This window comes from Scyliorhinus torazame, chromosome 10 (genome assembly GCF_047496885.1).
Source record: "Scyliorhinus torazame isolate Kashiwa2021f chromosome 10, sScyTor2.1, whole genome shotgun sequence".
Taxonomy (NCBI): Eukaryota; Metazoa; Chordata; class Chondrichthyes; order Carcharhiniformes; family Scyliorhinidae; genus Scyliorhinus; species Scyliorhinus torazame.
In genome coordinates, this window is record NC_092716.1 from 153,653,421 (window position 1) to 153,673,900 (window position 20,480).

At 52.3% G+C, this 20,480-nt stretch overlaps 1 protein-coding gene across 1 annotated transcript in view; it reads left to right on the top strand.

Annotated features, from left to right (window-relative positions):
* Positions 1–405: 405 nt before the first annotated feature.
* The window catches only part of f2 (coagulation factor II (thrombin)), a 160,523-nt gene continuing 140,448 nt past the window's right edge, over positions 406–20,480 (top strand). Inside the window, exon 1 of the mRNA XM_072518841.1 lies at positions 406–539. Coding sequence (XP_072374942.1) covers positions 464–539 — 76 coding nt within the window. The 5' untranslated portion in view covers positions 406–463. The remainder of the gene's footprint in view (positions 540–20,480) is intronic.

The window sequence follows — 20,480 nt, forward strand, 5'->3', positions numbered from 1 at the left end:
CTCCAACTACTCTCAAACTTGAATATGAATGTCCCATGGCAGCAGAGTCCTCCTGGTCAATATTTCTCCCTCACTTGGCATGAAGTATACACATTATCTGGCTATCATTTTATTGGCGCTTGTGGGAGCTTGCTGTGCATAATTCCAGCTGCTGGGTTACATGACAACAGTCAGTATCATTTGCTCCGTTGGCCAAAAAGTGCTTCAGGCATCCAGGGTCATGAAGGGCGCTATGTGAATGCAAACTCTTGCTCGCCTCCCTCCTCACCTGCTCAGTGCCAAGCAGAAGTCTGTCGTCCATTGTCTGGTGTGGAGCACAGAGGGAGAGAGAAGGTTCTGCCCTTGCGCAATGTGACCTTTCTCTGTGCTGCAACCTGCCCTCTGTCGATCTCGGTGTACCATTAACCAGAATATTTTCCCAGCCTGTCTATTAGCTGCAGTCTTCCATTAGCAGTTAGCAATCATGAGGCTAATCCGAGACTTTCTGGTTGTACAGCTTTTCATCCTTTCTGTTGTTCAGTTTTGCCAGGCTGACAATGGTACGTACGGTGATGTTTTTTTTAAACAGTTTTGCATTGTTGAGAGATGTTAAATCAGGCCTTCTGTTCTCTCGAGAGTGCTGGGGTCCAGATGGAAAGCTTAATTTCAGCGTCCGTAATTTAATAGGGGTAAGGGAAGGAAGGGATGGAATCCGATAGGAACCTTTGAGACTGGGCTGCGTATAAAAGGGAGGAGGATACACTGTGGTTGTTTAAAGACTTGACCCCATCTGCTGTTTTTGACATGGTTTCAAGGTTTTTCTCTCTCACAAAACTGTGGCCAGGACTTAAACTGATGCGGGGGCGATATTAAGAATTATGTTAAAATTATAGCATAACAGGTTAAACTGCATAACATAACTGCGGATAAGTTTTGAGTAATATTGCTAAACTTGATTAGTTAAATAAAACAAAATAAAGTTGGCAGGGCAGTTGATGTGTCACAGCTGTAGCATATAGGCAATGGTGAACACCGTATCTGCAGTGAGAGAGTGCAGCTTGAGGAACTTGGACTCAGAGTTGACAAACTTGAGACCGATCTACAAAGACTGTGATCTTAGTGTCCAGGGATGTGCAGGTTAGGTGGAGTTACACGGTTGCAAGGATAGGCCGGGAGAGTGGGCCTAGGTAGGGTACTCTTTCAGAGCATCCATGCAGATATGACGGGCCGAATGGCCCCCTTCTGCACTGTAGCAATTCTATGGTTCTATCGTTCCATACCTCAGGGAGGGGGAAAGCTACCTAGACAGTTTGGACAGAATCTTGTGCTCTCCCCTGAGGTGGGTTTGATGATGGAGAGGTTTTTAACAGGGCGGGAGAGTGATGGGTGGAGACCACCTTCTCGCCTCCACCCTGATTAAATCCATAGTGTAAGTCCTAGTGGGCTACCCCTTCCTGCTGTGCCACTGCCAATTGAGGCCCTTAGGCAATTAATACCCACTTAACAGTCTGATCTCGCTGCCGTATTAACCCAGTGGAGGGCGGAAGAGGGACCTGCCATGAAGAGGTCTCTCATTCAAGGGCACTCAGTGCATAATTGAGGGACCCTGATTCAGCAAAGAGGAGCCACTGAAAGCCACGCTACCCTGCGACCCCTTCCCACCATCACTTACCTGCGTCAGGCTCCCTCCTCAATCCAAGGCCTCAGGTGGGTGTCGGCAACCATCGCTTCCCCAAAGGCTTTGCTGATTACAGAAGAGCTGTTCACCCTCTGATTGACCAGCAGCTATCAGGGGCGGGATGGGGTTCAACTGGCAACCAAGACCCCTGTCGCCTCCACAGGATTCTGCCCTTTATTCGAGGAGGTAGTCACCCTTTAATAAGGAACAGGGAGTCCACACCGAGTAAAATAAATGAAGTTTTATTTACACACAATATTTACTTTATGTAAACAAACAAAAAACCTCCCAGCCCCCCTCAGCAGCCAACGGTAATCAACTCCCGAATGTGCATGATGAACAAACCCCAACAATTGTAGACCCCTCCTTCGCCCCCCTCAGCTCAAACTTCACCTTCTCCAGGGTCAAAAACTCCAGCAGGTCCCTGCGCCACACCGAGGCACAGGGCGGAGAAGCTGACCTCCACCCCAATAGGACCCACCTGCAGTTCGGGCCAGTCCGACGCCCCAAATATGTGTTCTAGGGGACCAGGCTCGACACCCACATGTAAGACCCCCGAGATTGTCCTCCAAATCCTTTCCAGCTTCGGGCAGGACCAAATCATATGAACATGTTTTGTGGGGCTCCTCCCACATCGCTCACAGACGTCCTCCACCTCCTCAAACAGCTGGCTCATCTTTGATTTTGTGGGGTGCGTCCTGTACACTACCTTCAAATGTATCAGCTCCAACCTCGTGCACGAAGTTGAGGCATTTACCCTTTGCAGCACCTTACACCACAGCCCCTCTTGCAATACCCCCCCCCCCCCCCCCCACCCCAACCTCTTCCTCCCACTTAACCTTAATCCCCTCCATAGACACCCTCTCCATTTCCAGGATCCTCCGTAGATCGCCGATATGACCCCCCTCTCCACCACCCCCACCCCCCTCCTCACCCCCAGCGTTGACAGCACCGCCTCCAGCAACTAGGAGGCCGGCGTTTTTGGGAAGGTCGGGAAAACCTTCCTCACAAAGTCCCGTACCTACATCTATCTGAACTCTTTCGTCCTGCCAACCCGTACTTCTCTCCCAGATCCTCTAAACTCGCAAATCGCCCCCCTAGGAACATATCTTCCATTTCTTTAATCCCCCTCACGTCCCATCCCCAAAACCTCGCATCCATGCTCCACGGTTCGAACCCGTGATTACCCCTGACCTGGCTCCCAGCTTAAAATGTTGCCTAAACTACCTCCAAATCTTCAATGTGGCCACCTCCACCGGACTTATCGAATACGTTCCTGGGGTCATCAGGACCGGTGGTGTTGCCAGCACCTGAAATCCCAATCCCCTACAAGAGCCCGCCTCCATCTGTTCCCCACCTGCCGTGCCCTCTACAATACCACCCTCATAATCCTGGCCACCTTCCCTCCCTCCCCCCCCCTCCAAATGAATGAGGAGATCAGCTTGTCCACCCCCCTGAAGAAGGATTTATGCAAAAGACCAGCAGACATTGGAATAAAAACAGGAATCACGGCAAAACATTCATTTTAACTGCCTGCAACTGGCCCGCCAATGACAAAGGGAGATTTTCCCACCTCAGCAAATCAGCTATCACCCTCCGCACCAAGCTAGTGAAATTAAACTTCCGAAGCCCTGCCCAATCCCGGGTCACCTGCACCCCGAAATACCTAAAGTGAGTTGCCGCCAAGGGTAATGGCAGCCTCCTAACCATTGCTCCCACTCCTGGCAGGGAGACCGTAAAATACTCACCTTTCCCGAAATTCAATTTATACACCGAGCACATCCCGAATCTCTGGAAGAGCTCCATTATATTCCCCACCGATGTTCTCAATTCCGAAATATATAACAGCAGATCATCGGCATATAGGGACACCCTCCCTCACTCTCCCCTTCCATAACCCCGAGCTCCACAGTGCAATGGCCAAGGGCTCTCCAGCCAATGCAAACAGAAGGGGAACCTGGGACATGTCTGCCTCGTACCCTGGTGCAGTGTGAAATACCCTGAATTCGTGCTGTTAGTGCGCACAGTCGGCATTGGGTCCTTATACAGCAGCCGCACCCATGCCACAAACTTCGACCCAATCCCAACTTTCTCCACTACCGCCATCAAATAACCCCACTCTACCCAATCAAACACCTTCTCCGAGTCCACCACCTCCGTCTCCCCTCCCTCTGCTGGAGAAAGGACCACATTCACCAACCTCCTCACATTCGAGAACAACTGTCTTCCCTTCACCAATCCTGTCTGGTCCTCCCCAGTCACCTCTGGGAGACACCGTTGCAGCCTTGATGCCAGCACCTTTGGTAGTATCTTGGCATCTACATTTAGCAGAGATATGGGCATGTGTGACCCACACTCCACTGGTTCCTTGTCCTTCTTTAACAACAATGTGAATGGAAGCCTGCTCCATCGTTTGTGGCAAGACACCTCTACCTATTGCATCCTCAAACATTCCCACCATCAAGGGCACCAACCTGTCCTTAAATTTCTTCGAAAATTCAACCGGGAACCCATTGGACCCCGCTGCCTTTCCTGCCTGCATCCTCCCGATCGCCTCCTTCACCTCCTGCTCCCCCACCAGCCCTGTTCTATCCTCCTCACCCAGCCTCGGATACGCCAGATCATCCTTGTCCCCCGCTCCCCCTCCGGCGCCTCTGACCTATAAAGGTCCCTATAAAATTTCTCAAATACTTTATGATGCACGATCAATCAGTACTGAAGCGAGATTGTAGTCCAGTTGAAGGCTTTAATGAACAAGTAGTTACCCCAGCAGCTCCGGTACAGAATGCCTGCTGTGGGTGAAACACAGACTCTTATGCTCCGCCTGCTGGGCAGAACCAGCAGGCAGGTTCTACCAATCATACAACAGTATAAGGTACATCCCACCGAGGTATCGCAATACTCCTGATATAGCCTACCACATTCACCCCCTGTTTAAAAAGAGTCCGGTAGGGGTGGTGGCCTAGCTTTTACAGTGGTAGAGATTATAGCGGTACCCTTCGGTGCCTTTACATGCAATACACATATTTATTTACAAGTTCATTTTACAATGAAACTATCAGCCGGTCGGGGGCACTGGTTGTCCTCTGCGATCCCGGCGGTGATGCTGGCATCGGCTCGGGCATCCGTGGCTCTGGGAGCGTGTCGTCTTCAGCTTCATCACATCCGGATGGGGGCAGTGGGAGGATGGATCCTCCTGGGAAGGGGCTTGCAGTGGGGTGCGTCGGTGAAAAAATGGTTAGGGTTGGTGGTGGGGGGGGGGTGAGGGGGGGGATCCAGCGGGGGCCAGATCCCGGAGGGAGACCATGTCTTGTCGGCCGTCGGGGTGCGCCACATAGGCGTACTGGGGGTTAGCATGGAGGAGATGTACCCTCTCAACCAGTGGGTCCGACTTGTGAGCCCGTACATGTTTGCAGAGTAGGATGGGTCCGGGGGCTGACAGCCATGATGGGAGCGAGTTCCCCGAGGAGGACTTCCTAGGGAAGGCAAGGAGACGTTCATGAGGTGTTTCGTTGGTAGTAGTGCACAGTAGTGATCGGATGGAGTGAAGTGCATCGGGGAGGACCTCCTGCCATCGGGACACTGGGACATTCTTGGACCGTAGGACCAGTAGGATGGCAATCCAGACCGTCCTGTTCTCCCTCTCTACCTGCCCATTTCCCTGGGGGTTGTAACTGGTCGTCCTGCTGGAGGTAATGACCTTGCTGAGCAGGAATTGATGCAGTTCGTCACTCATGAAGGAGGACCCCCTATCGCTATGGATGTAGGCGGGGAAACCGAACAAGGTAAAGATGCTGTGGAGGGCTTTAATGATGGTGGCAGCCGTCATGTCGGGACAGGAGATGGTGAAAGGGAACCGGGAGTACTCATCAATCATGTTTAAGAAATACATGTTGCGGTCAGTGGAGGGAAGGAGCCCTTTGAAATCCACGCTGAGGCATTCAAAGGGGCGGGAAGCCTTCACCAGGTGCGCTTTCTCTGGCCTGTAGAAGTGCGGCACTCCGCGCAGATTTGGCAGTTTCTGGTTACGGCCCTGACCGCCTCGATGGAGTAGGGCAGATTGAGGGTTTTAACAAAGTGGAAGAACCGGGTGACCCCCGGGTGGCAGAGGTTGTCGTCGAGGGCTCGGAGTTGGTCTACTTGTACACTGGCACAAGTACCGCGGAACAGGGCATCAGGAGGCTCGTTGAGCTTCCCGGGAAGATACAAGATCTCGTAATTATAGGTGAGAGCTCGATCCTCCACCGTAAGATCTTATCATTCTTAATTTTGCCCCGCTGTGCATTGTCAAACATGAAGGCTACCGACCGTTGGTCAGTGAGGAGAGTGAATCTCCTGACGGCCAGGTAATACCTCCAATGCCACACAGCTTCGACGATGGCTTGGGCCTCCTTCTCGACAGAGGAATGTCGGATTTCTGAAGCATGGAGGGTACGTGAAAAGAAGGCCACGGGTCTGCCCGCCAGATTGAGGGTGGCGGCCAGAGCTATGTCTGATGCGTCGCTCTCGACCTGGAAGGGGAGGGACTCATCGATTGTGTGCATCGTCGCCCTGACGATGTCTGCTTTGATGCGACTGAAAGCCTGGCAGGCCTCTGCCGATAGGGGAAAAACCATAGACTGGATTAGTCTGTGGGCCTTGTCTGCATAATTGGGGACCCACTGGGTGTAATAAGAAAAGAAGCCCAGGCAGCGTTTCAGGGCCTTGGGGCAGTGGGGGAGGGGAAACTCCATGAGGGGGCGCATGCGTTCGGGATCTGGGCCTATGACTCCATCATGCACTACGTAGCCGAGGATGGCTAGGCGATCGGTGCTAAACACGCTTTTGTCCTTGTTATAGGTTAAGTTAAGGATTTTTGCGGGTTGGAGGAATTTGCGGAGGTTGGTGTCGGGGTCCTGCTGGTCGTGGCTGCAGATGGTGACATTGTCGAGGTACGGGAACGTGGCCCGAATACCGTACCGGTCAACCATTCGGTCCATCTCCCATTGGAAGACTGAGACCCCATTTGTGACACCAAAGGGAACCCTTAGAAAGTGGTAGAGCCACCCATCTGCTTCGAATGCAGTGTACTTGCGGTCGTCCAGGTGAATGGGGAGCTGGTGGTAGGCTGCTTTAAGGTCTACTGTGGAGAAAACCTTGTATTGCGCTATCTGGTTGACCATTTCAGATATGCGGGGGAGAGGGTACTTGTCGAGCTGCGTATACCTGTTGATGGTCTGACCTGACTGTAGTCTATGACCATCCTATGTTTCTCCCCGGTCTTTACAACCACCACTTGAGCCCTCCAGGGGCAGTTGCTGGCCTCAATAATGCCTTCCTTTAGTAACCCTTGGACATCCGACCTAATGAAGGTCCGGTCCTGGGCACTGTACCGTCTGCTCCTGGTGGCGACTGGTTTGCAATCGGGGGTAAGGTTTGCAAACAGGGAAGGCGGGTCGATCTTGAGGGTCGCGAGGCCACAGACAGTGAGGGGGGGGGGGGGGTATGGGGCCGCCGAATTTGAAAGTTAAACTTTGCAGGTTACACTGGAAGTCCAATCCCAGGAGTGAGGCAGCGCAGAGATGGGGGAGGACGTAGAGTCGGTGATGCGACCATCAATTCACTCAAAGACACGAGTAGAAGTAAACCGTGGTTTTAATCAGCTTAGAACAGTGCCTGCCTGCGACTGGTACAATACTGTGAACCGCCTACAGGTCAACTGCTCTTTATACTTCCTTTCAAGGGGAGGAGCCATGGGCGGAGCCCGTACATGCCCCAAAATATCCCCCTGTGGGTGAAGCCACACAATGGCCCATAGGTGGAGCCCACAAGGTCAACAACATAACATAGCTGTAACACAGTGGCAGAACATGATACTAATACACTGGTGAATTACTAGTACTATACATTCACCACAGTTGGAAGTTATTGAACTCCATGCCCTGGACCATGAGGTTGGCTATGCAGTACCCCCGCATCAGTGGGACCCGGAGGCCAGTGAGATCTTTTGTTTAATCGGGTGTACAGCGAGGGAGCAGCGTCTTACTGTTTTGGGATGGATGAAGCTCTCCGTGCTCCCAGAGTCGATCAAACAGGATGTCTTGTGCCCGTTGATGAGTACCGACGTCGTAGTGGTTGAAAGCGTTCGGGGCCAAGACTGGTCCAGTGTCACTGAGGCAAGTTGTGGCAGAAGCTGAGAGGTTTCGTCGGGCGATTCATGGCCTCCCGAGTCGGGGTCCTGAGACGTCACCCAAGATGACTGCCCCCATGAATTGCACATGGCCGGCTGGGAGATCTCATCAGGCGATACATGGCCAGCCGAGTCGGGATCCTGAGACGTCATCCAAGGTGGCTGCCCCCATGAATCACACAAGGCCTGTGAGGCGAGGAATGGCACTGGGCCCGGTTTGACTGTGGAGACAGTGGCGACCGACCGGGCCTGGCATACTGCCACGGGGTGCCCCTTCTTCCCGCAGCCCTTGCAGATTACGGATTGGGCTGGGCAGCGTTGCCGGGGGTGTTTGTTTTGCCCGCAAAAATAGCATCGCACCCCCCCCCCCCCCCCCCCTGGGGTTTCCTGGCTGCCGCTCTGCACAAGCTTGTGGGGAATTTAGGGCTTCGGAATCGGTCACGGGTGGGGTCCACCCTGTCCATGCGGGTACCGCGCGGTCGGGAACGTAGGCCTGGGCGTTGCGGGAGGCTACATCTAGGGAGTGCGCAAGTTTCCGTCCCTCTTTAAGCTCTAGCATGTCGTTTTCCAGCAGTCGCTGGCGGATATTAGAGGACAGCATGGCCGCAACAAAAGCATCCCGTATTAAGAGCTCGGTGTGGTCATTGGCTGAGACTTGTGGACAGTTGCAGTCTCTACCTAACATTAACAATGCGCGGTCAAAATCGTCCAGTGATTGTCCTGGGATCTGCTATCTGGTATCTAAAAGATGCCGAGCATATACCTGATTCACAGTGCGGACGTAGTGCTCTTTTAACAAAGTCATTGCGTCCTCGAAACCGTCCGCGTCTTCGATAAGCGTGTAGATTTCAGGGCTCACCCTTAAGTGGAGGACTTTCAGTTTCTGTTCCTCCATGGGGGTAGTCGGGGCCGTCCTGATGTACCCGTTGAAACATGCCAGCCAATGTTTAAAAGTTGTTGCTGCATTTGCCGCGTGGGGTTGATTTGTAGACACTCTGGCTTGATGCGGAGAGCAGCTATTCTTCAATTTTTGTTCATTAAATTGATGCACGATCAAGCACTACTGAAGCGAGATTGTGGTCCAATTGAAGGCTTTAATGAACAAGTAGTTACCCCAGCAGCTCCGGTACAGAATGACTGCTGTGGGTGAAACACAGACTCTTATGCTCCGCCTGCTGGGTGGTACCGGCAGGCAGGTTCTACCAATCATACTACTGTATAAGGTACATCCCACCTAGGTACCACAATACCCCTAAAATAGCCTACCACACTTTATTATTCTGCTCCGGAGCCACACCAACTTTCCCTCCTTTTTCCGTACCCAAATTATCACCCTCACTGTGGCCTTCCTCCAGAGCTGATCGGCCAGCATACATCCTGCCTTCTCCCCACACTGATCATCCACCATCTTCTCCATCTGAAACCTCACCCTCTTGCCCACAAATACCGCTACCCCCCCAAGCCCAACTATTAAACCCAGAATGAAACACCTGACTCACCCAACCCTCCCTGAGCCTCACTTGATCCTTCACCCTCAAATGAGTCTCCTGTAACATCACCACAGCGGCCTTTAAGCTCTTCAAATGCTTGAAAACTCTCAATCTCTTCACCAGGACCCCTAACCCACTTACGTTACACTATTATGACCAGGGTCTCCCCCCCCCCCCCCCCCCGCCCGCCCCCCTCCCCCCGTCGAACCCCGTTCCAACGGGTTGCATCTAAACCGGAGAGGCATAAATATCCTGGCCGCGAGGTTTGCTAGTGTCACACGGGAGGGTTTAAACTAGTATGGCAGGGGGGTGGGCACGGGAGCAATAGGTCAGAAGGTGAGAGCATTGAGGGAGAACTAGGGAATAGGGACAGTGTGGCTCTGAGACAGAGCAGACAGGGAGAAGTTGCTGAACACAGCGGGTCTGGTGGCCTGAAGTGCGTATGTTTTAATGCAAGAAGTATTACGGGTAAGGCAGATGAACTTAGAGCTTGGATTAGTACTTGGAACTATGATGTTGTTGCCATTACAGAGACCTGGTTGAGGGAAGGGCAGGATTGGCAGCTAAACGTTCCAGGATTTAGATGTTTCAGGCGGGATAGAGGGGGATGTAAAAGGGGAGGCGGAGTTGCGCTACTGGTTCGGGAGAATATCACAGCTGTACTGCGAGAGGACACCTCAGAGGGCAGTGAGGCTATATGGGTAGAGATCAGGAATAAGAAGGGTGCTGTCACAATGTTGGGGGTTTACTACAGGCCTCCCAACAGCCAGCGGGAGATGGAGGAGCAGATAGGTAGACAGATTTTGGAAAAGAGTAAAAACAACAGGGTTGTGGTGATGGGAGACTTCAACTTCCCCAATATTGACTGGGACTCACTTAATGCCAGGGGCTTAGACGGGGCGGAGTTTGTAAGGAGCATCCAGGAGTGCTTCTTAAAACAATATGTAGACAGTCCAACTAGGGAAGAGGCAGTACTGGACCTGGTATTGGGGAATGAGCCCGGCCAGGTGGTAGATGTTTCAGTAGGGGAGCATTTCAGTAACAGTGACCACAATTCAGTAAGTTTTAAAGTACTGGTGGACAAGGATAAGAGTGGTCCTAGGATGAATGTGCTAAATTGGGGGAAGGCTAATTATAACAATATTAGGCGGGAACTGAAGAACATAGATTGGGGGCGGATGTTTGAGGGCAAATCAACATCTGACATGTGGGAGGCTTTCAAGTGGCAGTTGAAAGGAATTCAGGACCGGCATGTTCCTGTGAGGAAGAAGGATAAATACGGCAATTTTCGGGAACCTTGGATGACGAGAGATATTGTAGGCCTCGTCAAAAAGAAAAAGGAGGCATTTGTCAGGGCTAAAAGGCTGGGAACAGACAAAGCCTGCATGGAATATAAGGAAAGTAGGAAGGAACTTAAGCAAGGAGTCAGGAGGGCTAGAAGGGGTCACGAAAGTTCATTGGCAAATAGGGTTAAGGAAAATCCCAAGGCTTTTTACACGTACATAAAAAGCAAGAGGGTAGCCAGGGAGAGGGTTGGCCCACTGAAGGATAGGCAAGGGAATCTATGTGTGGAGCCAGAGGAAATGGGCGAGGTACTAAATGAATACTTTGCATCAGTATTCACCAAAGAGAAGGAATTGGTAGATGTTGAGTCTGGAGAAGGGTGTGTAGATAGCCTGGGTCACATTGAGATCCCAAAAAACGAGGTGTTGGGTGTCTTAAAAAATATTAAGGTAGATAAGTCCCCAGGGCCTGATGGGATCTACCCCAGAATACTGAAGGAGGCTGGAGAGGAAATTGCTGAGGCCTTGACAGAAATCTTTGGACCCTCGCTGTCTTCAGGGGATGTCCCGGAGGACTGGAGAATAGCCAATGTTGTTCCTCTGTTTAAGAAGGGTAGCAAGGATAATCCCGGGAACTACAGGCCGGTGAGCCTTACTTCAGTGGTAGGGAAATTACTGGAGAGAATTCTTCGAGACAGGATCTACTCCCATTTGGAAGCAAATGGACGTATTAGTGAGAGGCAGCACGGTTTTGTGAAGGGGAGGTCGTGTCTCACTAACTTGATAGAGTTTTTCGAGGAGGTCACTAAGATGATTGATGCAGGTAGGGCAGTGGATGTTGTCTATATGGACTTCAGTAAGGCCTTTGACAAGGGTTCTCATGGTAGATTAGTACAAAAGGTGAAGTCACACGGGATCAGGGGTGAGCTGGCAAGGTGGATACAGAACTGGCTAGGCCATAGAAGGCAGAGAGTAGCAATGGAAGGATGCTTTTCTCATTGGAGGGCTGTGACCAGTGGTGTTCCACAGGGATCAGTGCTGGGACCTTTGCTCTTTGTAGCATATATAAATGATTTGGAGGAAAATGTAACTGGTCTGATTAGTAAGTTTGCAGACGACACAAAGGTTGGTGGAATTGCGGATAGCGATGTGGACTGTCGGAGGATACAGCAGGATTTAGATTGTTTGGAGACTTGGGCGGAGAGATGGCAGATGGAGTTTAATCCGGACAAATGTGAGGTAATGCATTTTGGAAGGTCTAATGCAGGTAGGGAATATACAGTGAATGGTAGAACCCTCAAGAGTATTGAAAGTCAAAGAGATCTAGGAGTACAGGTCCACAGGTCATTGAAAGGGGCAACACAGGTGGAGAAGATAGTCAAGAAGGCATACGGCATGCTTGCCTTCATTGGCCGGGGCATTGAGTATAAGAATTGGCAAGTCATGTTGCAGCTGTATAGAACCTTAGTTAGGCCACACTTGGAGTATAGTGTTCAATTCTGGTCGCCACACTACCAGAAGGATGTGGAGGCTTTAGAGAGGGTGCAGAAGAGATTTACCAGAATGTTGCCTGGTATGGAGGGCATTAGCTATGAGGAGCGGTTGAATAAACTCGGTTTGTTCGCACTGGAACGAAGGAGGTTGAGGGGAGACCTGATAGAGGTATACAAAATTATGAGGGGCATAGACAGAGTGGATAGTCAGATGATTTTCCCCAGGGTAAAGGGGTCAATTACTAGGGGGCATAGGTTTAAGGTGAGAGGGGCAAGGTTTAGAGTAGATGTACGAGGCAAGTTTTTTACGCAGAGGGTAGTGGGTGCCTGGAACTCGCTACCGGAGGAGGTGGTGGAAGCAGGAACGATAGTGACATTTAAGGGGCATCTTGACAAATACATGAATAGGATGGGAATAGAGGGATACGGACCCAGGAAGTGTAGAAGATTGTAGTTTAGTCGGGCAGCATGGTCGGCACGGGCTTGGAGGGCCAAAGGGCCTGTTCCTGTGCTGTACATTTCTTTGTTCTTTGTTCTTTGTTCTTCCGAAGGACAACGAAATGCGTACTCGAATTGTTTTTAAACCAAAGGCAAAACATTCATATTTCCTCTTGCGTATGTTCCCAAGCCTTATCTCTTCAAAGTTGTTTATTTCAACCTATAAATATAATGTTTTTTGACTGCATAATTCAGAGTGCAGTGCCTTGGCTTTGCAGCTGAAACACTCTCTCTCCACAAGTATATTTGTGTAAATAAATGTCCTTAAATCGAACCTCGAGGAATTTGTCTTTATTATGAATAGAGGGATACGGACCCAGGAAGTGTTGAAGATTGTAGTTTAGTCGGGCAGCATGGTCGGCACGGGCTTGGAGGGCCGAAGGGCCTGTTCCTGTGCTGTACATTTCTTTGTTCTTTGTTCCTCCTATCCACTATCATCATAACCCTGGATCCTGCCCCTCTGACCTGACCCTGCCCATCCTTTTGTTACCGTAAACCCACCCCCCTCCCTCCCAGAATCCCCATCCATCAACTTCTTCTTGCATACACCTCTCCCAGTATCGATCCCACCTCCCACTGTCATCATCTCCACGCATGTATATAATGAAGTGCAGACAGGCAGTGATTGACACACAGGATGACCAGTAAGCACACAGCACAGGGCAGCCAATCACCAGACAGGACACCACCACTATAAAGCCAGAGGCCACTAGGTTTCCCGCTCTCTCGGGACCCAGCCACTGAGACAGTCAGAGTCCACGAGCTAGCACAGTGCAAACACCATGCGGTAGCCAGTAAGTCTGGTCAGGCTAGTACTAGGTCTCCAGTCAGTTCACTATAGTGTCGACCCACAGTTAAATATGTGTGTTAGTTCTATCGTTCAATAAAACCGTGTTGGATCTTCTACAGTGTTAGACGTCTGTTTCTAGCTTCCCTGCATCGAGTGCAGTCCACACCGAACCAACCTGCCTAACACATCATGGTACCACGGAGTGATACTGAAAATTGACAGACCTACCTCGAGTGATTGACCAGCAAGCAGTCATCCAGCGAAATGGAAAACATCTAGCCTCCTCCGCAGCTCCGCATCTCCGGCAACCTCGGCGCAAATTGGAAGCTCTTCAAGCAAAAGTTCCTCTGGTACATCGAGGCCTCCGATCCCGAAGCAATGTCGGATGCCAGGAAGATCGCGCTATTTCTCTCCACCGCGGGGGAAGATGCCATCCATATCTACAACTCCCTTACAGCCCTGCTGACATTTGACAGCCACTGCGACATTGAGGTGAATGAGAGCTTTGAACGGTACGTTTTCCAGCAGAGGCTTCAGGGTAAGGATGAACCTTTTCAGTCCTTCGTCACCCATCTCCGCATCCTCGCGCAGTCATGTAACTATGACTCAACGGCTGATTCCATGATCCGGGATCAGATTGTTTTCGGGGTCCACTCCGACTCCCTTCGGCAGCAGCTCCTGAAAGTCAAACAGTTGACCCTCGCTTTCGCTATCGAGACGTGTGTTGTCCATGAGCATGCCAAGAATCGTTACTCCCACATCAGGGCGGCAGAAACTGCAAAGCTGGCCTCCCACGAGGCGGAACGGGTGCAGGCCATTGCACAGATGCAGGGCCTGAGCATCGAGGAGAGTGGCCGTTTCGCCCACTTTTCCCGGGTCCCTGCGCATGCACGCCACGACCAAGTGGACGACGAGCCCAACTGCGCAGGTGCATACGTCGACCGACCGCACTGCGCATGACGTCAGCGCCAAACCAAGCATTCTTTCACCGGCCTGCCAGCTCCTTGACTACAATGGCAACGCCATAGCTGCCAGTGGCTCATGTCAACTGGGGGTACCCAATAAGGCGAGCAAGGCGACGCTGCGGTTTGAAATCGTCAGGCCTGACAGAGCATCTCTGCTCGGTGCTCGTGCCTGCAAACTCCTGAACCTTGTTCGACGCGTCCACACCACATCATCATCACCGGCGACGGCCTCGCCTGATGGAAACTTGCAAGCCGGCATAGATGACATCATCATGCAGCACCACAGCGTGTTCGACGGAATGGGCACACTCCCGTACCGATACAAAATCCTGCTCAAGCCGAACGCCACCCCTGTAATTCATGCACCACGCCGGGTGCCGGCACCCCTCAAGGATCGTCTGAAGAGGCAATTACAGGACCTCCAAGACCAGGGCATCATATCAAAGGTTACAGAGCCCACAGACTGGGTCAGCTCCGTGGTCTGCGTAAAGAAGCCGTCAGGGAGCTTCGCATTTGCATTGACCCTAAGGATTTAAACCGCAACATCATGCGGGAGCATTACCCGATACCAAAACGTGAAGAGTTGACCAGTGAGATGGCTCATGCCAGATTCTTTACTAAGCTCGACGCCTCCAAGGGTTTTTGGCAAATACAACTGGACATGTCCAGTCGCAAGCTGTGCACGTTCAACACCCCGTTCGGTCGCCACTGCTACAACCGGATAGCCTTTTGGCATCATATCTGCCTCCGAAGTATTTCATCGCATCATGGAGCAGATGATGGAGGGCATCGAGGGGGTACGAGTGTACGTTGACAATGTCATTATCTGGTCCACAATGCCCCAGGAACACATCACTCGCCTCAAGCAGGTATTCCAGAGAATTCATGAACACCACATCTCGCAGCAGGGCATGCGGCCAGAGGCTGACAAGGTCTCGGCGATCAACGCCATGAAGATCCCGGAGGACAAAAGGCGGTTCTCCTCTTTCTCAGAATGGTCAACTTCCACGGGAAATTCATTCCCAATATGGCATCCCACACCACGGCCCTCCGCCATCTCGTCAAAAAGTCGACGGAATTCCAGTGGCTGCCCACGCATGAAGAGGAATGGCGTGAGCTGAAAGCAAAACTCACCACAGCCCCGGTTCTAGTGTTCTTCAACCCAACCAAGGAAACCAAGATATCAACTGATGCAAACCAGGACGGCATTGGGGCGGTGCTCCTTCAGCGGGATGACTCCGCGTCCTGGGCTCCAGTGGCATATGCCTCCAGGGCCATGACGCCAACTGAGCAATGGTACGCTCAGGTTGAGAAGGAGTGTCTGGGCCTCCTAACAGGGATAGTCAAGTTCCACGACTATGTTTATGGCCTGCCGAAATTCACGGTAGAGATGGACCACAGGCCTCTAGTCCATATAATCCAGAAGGATTTAAACGACATGACACCTCGGTTACAGTGTATTCTTCTAAAGCTACGCCGCTACGACTTCGAACTGGTCTACATGCCAGGTAAAGAGCTGATCGTTGCAGGTGCCCTGTCCAGGTCCATTACCACACTGTGTGAACAAAGTCACTTCATCTGCCACATAGAAGCGCAAGTGCAGTTGTGTGCCACCAACCTAACGCCCTCTGACGAACAGGTGGTCCAAATTTGTGAGGAGACGGCCAAGGATCCTCTGCTGCAACTTGCGAAGCAGCACCACACCAATGGCTGGCAGAAGGGACAATGTTCCCAGTTCTATAACGTAAAAGACGACCTGACGGTGGTGGAGGGAATCCTTCTGAAACTCGACAGAAATGTAATTCCTCAGAGCATGCGGGCTATGGTGCTGGGCCAACTCCATGAGGGTCACCTTGGGGTCGAGAAATGCCAATACAGAACTCGGGAGGCAGTCTATTGGCCGGGCAACAGCCAGGACATTGCCGACACAGTCCTCAACTGCCCTACCTGTCAGACGTTTCAACCAGCTCAACCTAAACAAACGCTGCAACAGCACGAGATCGTGACCTCTCCCTAGTCCAAAGTAGGTGTAGACCTTTTCCACGCCAAGGGGTGTGACTACGAACTCCTGGTCGACTACTTCTCCAGTTACCCAGAAGTAGTGAAACTGTCCGACCTCACATCGAAGTCGGTAATCAAAGCCTGCAAAGAAACGTTCACCAGGCATGGGATTCCGCTCACGGTAATGAGCGACAACGGTCCTTGCTTTTACAGCCAGGAATGGTCTGACTTCGCACAGTCCTACAACTTCCGTCACGTTACCGCTAATCCCCACTACCTGCAGTCAAACGGGAAGCCGAAAAAGGGGTCCACATTGTAAAGCGGTTGCTGTGCAAAGCTGCAGACTCAGGCTCCGACTTCAACCTGGCGATGCTGGCATACAGGACAACCCCACTGTCCACTGGGATGTCTCCAGCGCAGATGCTCATGTATCGCACGCTGAGGACCACAGTTCCAGGCATCCACGTTCCCGACTTTGACCACCTCACGGTCCTTCAGAAAGTGCAGTAGGCACGGGCCCAACAGAAAGCCACGTACGATGCCCATGCCACGGATCTGCCCAAGCTGGCCCCAACTGATCATGTTCGCGTACAGTTGCCTGAGGGCAAGTGGCCCCAAGATCATTCCTTGTCCGCATGGCTGATGGCTCCCTGCTACGGCGCAACAGACGGGCACTGCGAAGAGTTCCACGCCCACTACCTGACCGGCGTGCCCCGCCGCCTACGATGCCTGCTCCGGATGTACCCTACCACAAGGCCACCGATCTACCAGCAATCCTGCCGATCCACGCGCCCACCGCGATGCCAGCGATCCCACCTCTCCAAGCGCAGGCGGCTCCTAATCCGCCTCTGCGGCGATCAACAAGAATTCGGCGCCCACCACAAAGACTGAATCTATAGACTGAGCTTTTGTACATTTTTGTGATTTCACCAATTGGACCTCTGTAAATATTGTTTCGTTTGCCATGTATCTGCGCTATCGACACCTTCCTATGTATATACGTTCGTTTAGACATCTTTCTGTATATAGTCAGGTACATATATATATACATATATTTATAAGCATCCACACCTTAGTATTTATTTTTTTTAAACGGGGAGGAGATGTCATAATATCCACTCATGTATATAATGAGATGCAGACAGGCAGTGATTGACACACAGGATGACCAGTAAGCACACAGCACAGTGCAGCCAATCACCAGACAGGACACTACCACTATAAAGCCAAAGGGCACTAGGTTTCCCGCTCTCCCTTGACCCAGCCACTGAGACAGTCAGAGTCCACAAGCTCGCACAGTGCAAACACCATGCTCTGGTCAGGCTAGTACAAGGTCTCCAGTCAGTTCAGTATAGTGTCGACCCACAGTTAAATATGTATGTTAGTTCTATTGTTCAATAAAACCGTGTTGAATCTTCTACAGTGTTAGAGGTCTGTTACTCGCATCGCTGCATCAAGTGCAGTCCACACCGAACCGACCTGCCAAACACATCACCCACATTTCACACTTCCCAGCCCCGTCAAAATCTGTGCAATCAGGTTCCAACGCCCACGGCCTCTCAGCCCATCGCACTCCCGTTCACCAGCCAACCTTTGCTTGCTAGTGTGGAGGTCCCTGCCACCTCCGCACCCCCCCCCCCCACCCCATTCCCCTCCTCAGTAACCCGGCCCCAAAACAATAGTGTAAAACTACAGCCCCAGAAGAAAGACAGAGACCCAAAGCCCAATACAGTTGTAAACAACTACAAACAAAGGTAAGCTACACTCACCCATTCAAAAAAAACACAAAAAAAATCATACAATGTGATGAACGGTTACTGCCTTATCATCATGTAAGGTGATGTCCCCTTTAAGACCAGGCTTGGAACCCTGGGGACTCCGCCTCTGGCTCCGCCCATCTGGGAGCCATACATAAAGGCCTGCCTCATGGTCTGTATAGCAGTCAGCTCTCGTTCAAATCTGTAGCATAGTTATTAGCCTAATAAAGCCTTCTTTACAGTTTAATCTCTAAGCATCATTATTGAGGGTACCTCAATTTATTAGGCTAAACTAGATTCAGGATGGAGGCAGGCCTAAAACCAGAGAAGCTCAATCTGGAAGCACGAACGCCGGAGGCAAAGGAAATTTTTAAATACTGGCTGCGGTGCTTCAAGGCCTACCTGGACTCCGCAGAGACTCCCATCCTGGGGCCACGCAAGCTGCGTCTACTCCACGCCCGGGTGAGTCACAGAATCTCCGCCACGCTCGAAAAGGCGACGAGTTATGAGGAAGCGATTGAGTTGCTCCGCAAGCGGTTTGTCAAACCCGTCAATGAGGTGCATGCCCGGCATCTGCTCTCTACCTGCCGGCAGCGCTCGGGGGAATCGCTCGATGAGTTTGTTGAGAAACTCACCGCGCTGGCCAGGGACTGTGACGATCAGGATGTGACAGGGGAAGTCCATATGAACCTGCACATCAGAGATTCTTTCGTGTCCGGCATCCGCTCGACCTACATCCGGCAGCGACTGCTCGAAAATGGGGCAAAAGACCTCCAGGAGACGCTAACGCTCGCCTCCTCGCTGGAGGTGGCCCGACATAACTTGGGTACGTACCCCGCGGACTCCGCCAGCCCCCCCCGGACTTCCTCAGACTCGCCCGTATTACAGGCCTGCGCCACGCGGCGACCCGCTCACCATGGGGGCACACCTTGCTACTTCTGCGGGCAGGGCCAGCACCCACGCCCACGCTGCCCAGCCCGCTCCGCGATCTGCAGCGACTGCGGGAAGAAAGGGCACTTTGCGAGGGTCTGCCTGGCCAGACCCAGGGGCCAGAAAAACAAAGAACAAAGGCCTCGCAATGCTGCTGCGCACCGACCCGACACGTCCTCTTCTGACGCGTCATCAGCCTCGTGCGAATCATGGGAGCGGCCATCTTCTCGACCCGACACGTGCGACCAACGGCAGAGGCCATTTTACGACTCCGACTACCCACGGCTGGGTGCGATCACCCTCGATCAAACTCGGCCAAAACACCTGCAGGACTCCATGATGCAGGTCCAGGTCAACGGGCACGACACTGCATGCCTCTTCGACTCCGGGAGCACGGAGAGCTTTATCCACCCTGAAACGGTAAGGCGCTGCTCCCTACACACCCATCCCACATCCCAAACCATAGCCCTCGCATCTGGGTCCCACTCAGTACAAATCACGGGGTACTGTATTGCGGATCTCTCGATCCAGGGTGCCAAATACACCCGTTTCAAATTTCATATCCTCCCTCACCTCTGTGCCCCCCTGCTGCTCGGACTGGATTTCCAGTGCAGCCACCGAAGCCTGACACTGAAGTTCGGCGGACCCTTGCCCCCCCCTTACGGTGTGCTGCCTTGCGACACTGAAAGTCGCACCCCCCTCGCTATTCGCTAACCTCACTCCTGACTGTAAGCCCGTCGCCACCAGGAGCCGGCGCTACAGTGCCCAAGATATGGCTTTTATCAAGTCAGAGGTCCAGCGTTTACTGGGAGAGGGGGTCATCGAGGCTAGCAACAGCCCTTGGAGAGCGCAAGTGGTGGTAGTCCGGTCCGGGGAGAAGAAACGGATGGTCGTGGATTATAGCCAGACCATAAACCGATTCACGCAGCTTGATGCTTACCCCCTTCCTCGCATTGTGGAAATGGTAAATCAGATCGCCCAATACCGAGTCTTTTCCACGGTCGACCTCAAATCTGCCTACCACCAGCTCCCCATCCGACCAAAAGACCGCCCCTATACTGCCTTCGAAGCAGCCGGCCGGCTCTTCCACTTCCTCAGGGGCCCCTTTGAGCGACTGAGCGTGGACTTCAAGGGGCCCCTCCCGTCCACCAACCGTTATGCCTATTTCCTCACTGTGATCGATGAGTTCTCCCGTTTCCCATTCGCCATTCCCTGCACCGACATGACCTCAGCCACGGTGATTAAGGCACTGCACAGCATCTTCACCCTGTTCGGTTTCCCTGCTTATATCCACAGCGACCGGGGTACATCGTTCATGAGCGATGAACTGCGTCAGTATCTGCTCAGCAAAGGCATCGCCTCGAGCAGAACGACCAGCTATAACCCACGGGGAAACGGGCAGGTGGAGAGGGAGAACGCGACCGTGTGGAAGGCTGTCCTTCTGGCC